At 43.9% G+C, this 1,477-nt stretch overlaps 1 protein-coding gene across 1 annotated transcript in view; it reads left to right on the forward strand.

Annotated features, from left to right (window-relative positions):
• Positions 1-1,477, forward strand: part of cdh2 (cadherin 2, type 1, N-cadherin (neuronal)) — a 59,994-nt gene that overhangs the window by 1,996 nt on the left and 56,521 nt on the right. Inside the window, exon 2 of the mRNA XM_046051417.1 lies at positions 40-148. Within this exon, the coding sequence (XP_045907373.1) occupies positions 40-148 (109 nt within the window). The remainder of the gene's footprint in view (positions 1-39; positions 149-1,477) is intronic.

Here is a 1,477-nt window from a genome sequence, read left to right on the forward strand (position 1 = left end):
TCCCTTGCCCCCCCCCCCCCCCCCCCCCCCCCATCACAGATTGCAGCAGAGGGCATGGGCACCCCACCATGCAGGCCAGGCTTCTCTGAAGATGTATACAAGGTTGTGGTGCCAGATATCACAGAGAAAGGACAGCCCCTTTTCAACGGTGAGTGGTGAAATATTCCTAGTGCTGTTCTGTACTGGATGCTTGTTATGTCTATATTTGATTTGATTGTGTGTGTGTTGGTATGCACAAAAGTTGTGCGTGCTTGCCTCCATGTGTTACATTTCAGGAGGAGGATCAGAACAAGCTCGACATATTTAAACAATTAGCTTCGGTGTAGCTGTGCGGTATTGCAAGTCATGTAGGTTTGCCTTGTAAACCAGCTCAAATGTGGTTCAACTTTATATAGCTACTGTCCGTTTTGCTTACATGCTGTTGTTTTTTTCCCCATCAAAGCACACACAACCGCAAGCAGATTGTTACCTAAATGCTAGATCATACATTGTGGCTAAACAGTTTGTGTTTTTGCAATTTGCATTTTGTTGAGACGGCTGTTAACTGCTGGCTTTTTCATTAAAAGTATGAAAACTTTGTTGATTGCACGGGGGACACATCTTGTTGCAGTGTTATACAAACCAATTACACACAGATTTGAATACTTATGCAACTTTAATCAAGCAAATAACCTTGCTATTAAACATGCCATGCCTCGTGCTGGTGCATTCAATTATTTCCTTTATCAGATGCCATTATTTAGCATTTTTTTCCTGATTTAACGTCACTTCAGTACCGATTCAAACCATATGGAGGAAGTATTTCTGTCTGTTACTTTAAACACTTCTATGCCTAAAGGCTCCTGCTAGAATCATATGGTAATGTGGCCAATTGCAATGTTACACTCCTAAGCCCACTCAGTGGGAGTAATAACAGCAATTTAAGTATCTTTCAAAATGTTTGTCCTTCTGTGGGAAACCCAGCTGTAGTGGGTTTATATTTTTTACCAACATATAACCTGGTGCAAACAAGTAGGTGAAGTATTCCATTACATTGCAGCAGGCATGACCAATACTGCCTCTTTGGAGTTTAATATTGGCAAAATGAGGATGCAGCTACTGTGAAACGGTGTGCCGGCCTACAGACGATAATAAAAACTGGAATATATCACCAGAGTGTCATTAGAGGGGTGAGAGCCTTGAGGTCATTTGGACCAGAAAACATTCTCACTTGTGTTGGATTTCACAGTGTGTGCCTAAAACTTGCATGCTGCCGTTGGTGTGAGTCAAGACAGGTGGAGGGGGAGGTGGCAAAGACGGGAGAAGAAAGGAGGGGGAGAGAAGAGAGTGCTTAGATGGGTGGGTAGAGCTTTCACTGGGCTTTACCTTGTGCACAAGTTTCTGTTTGATCCTGCAGGTGATGGATTTCCCTCTGTTGGCTTGTGGATGAGCCGTGACCGAGGATAATCAGGTTCCCTTTTGTTTGCCCCCCCCCCCC

Source organism: Micropterus dolomieu, linkage group LG06 (genome assembly GCF_021292245.1).
Source record: "Micropterus dolomieu isolate WLL.071019.BEF.003 ecotype Adirondacks linkage group LG06, ASM2129224v1, whole genome shotgun sequence".
NCBI lineage: Eukaryota > Metazoa > Chordata > Actinopteri > Centrarchiformes > Centrarchidae > Micropterus > Micropterus dolomieu.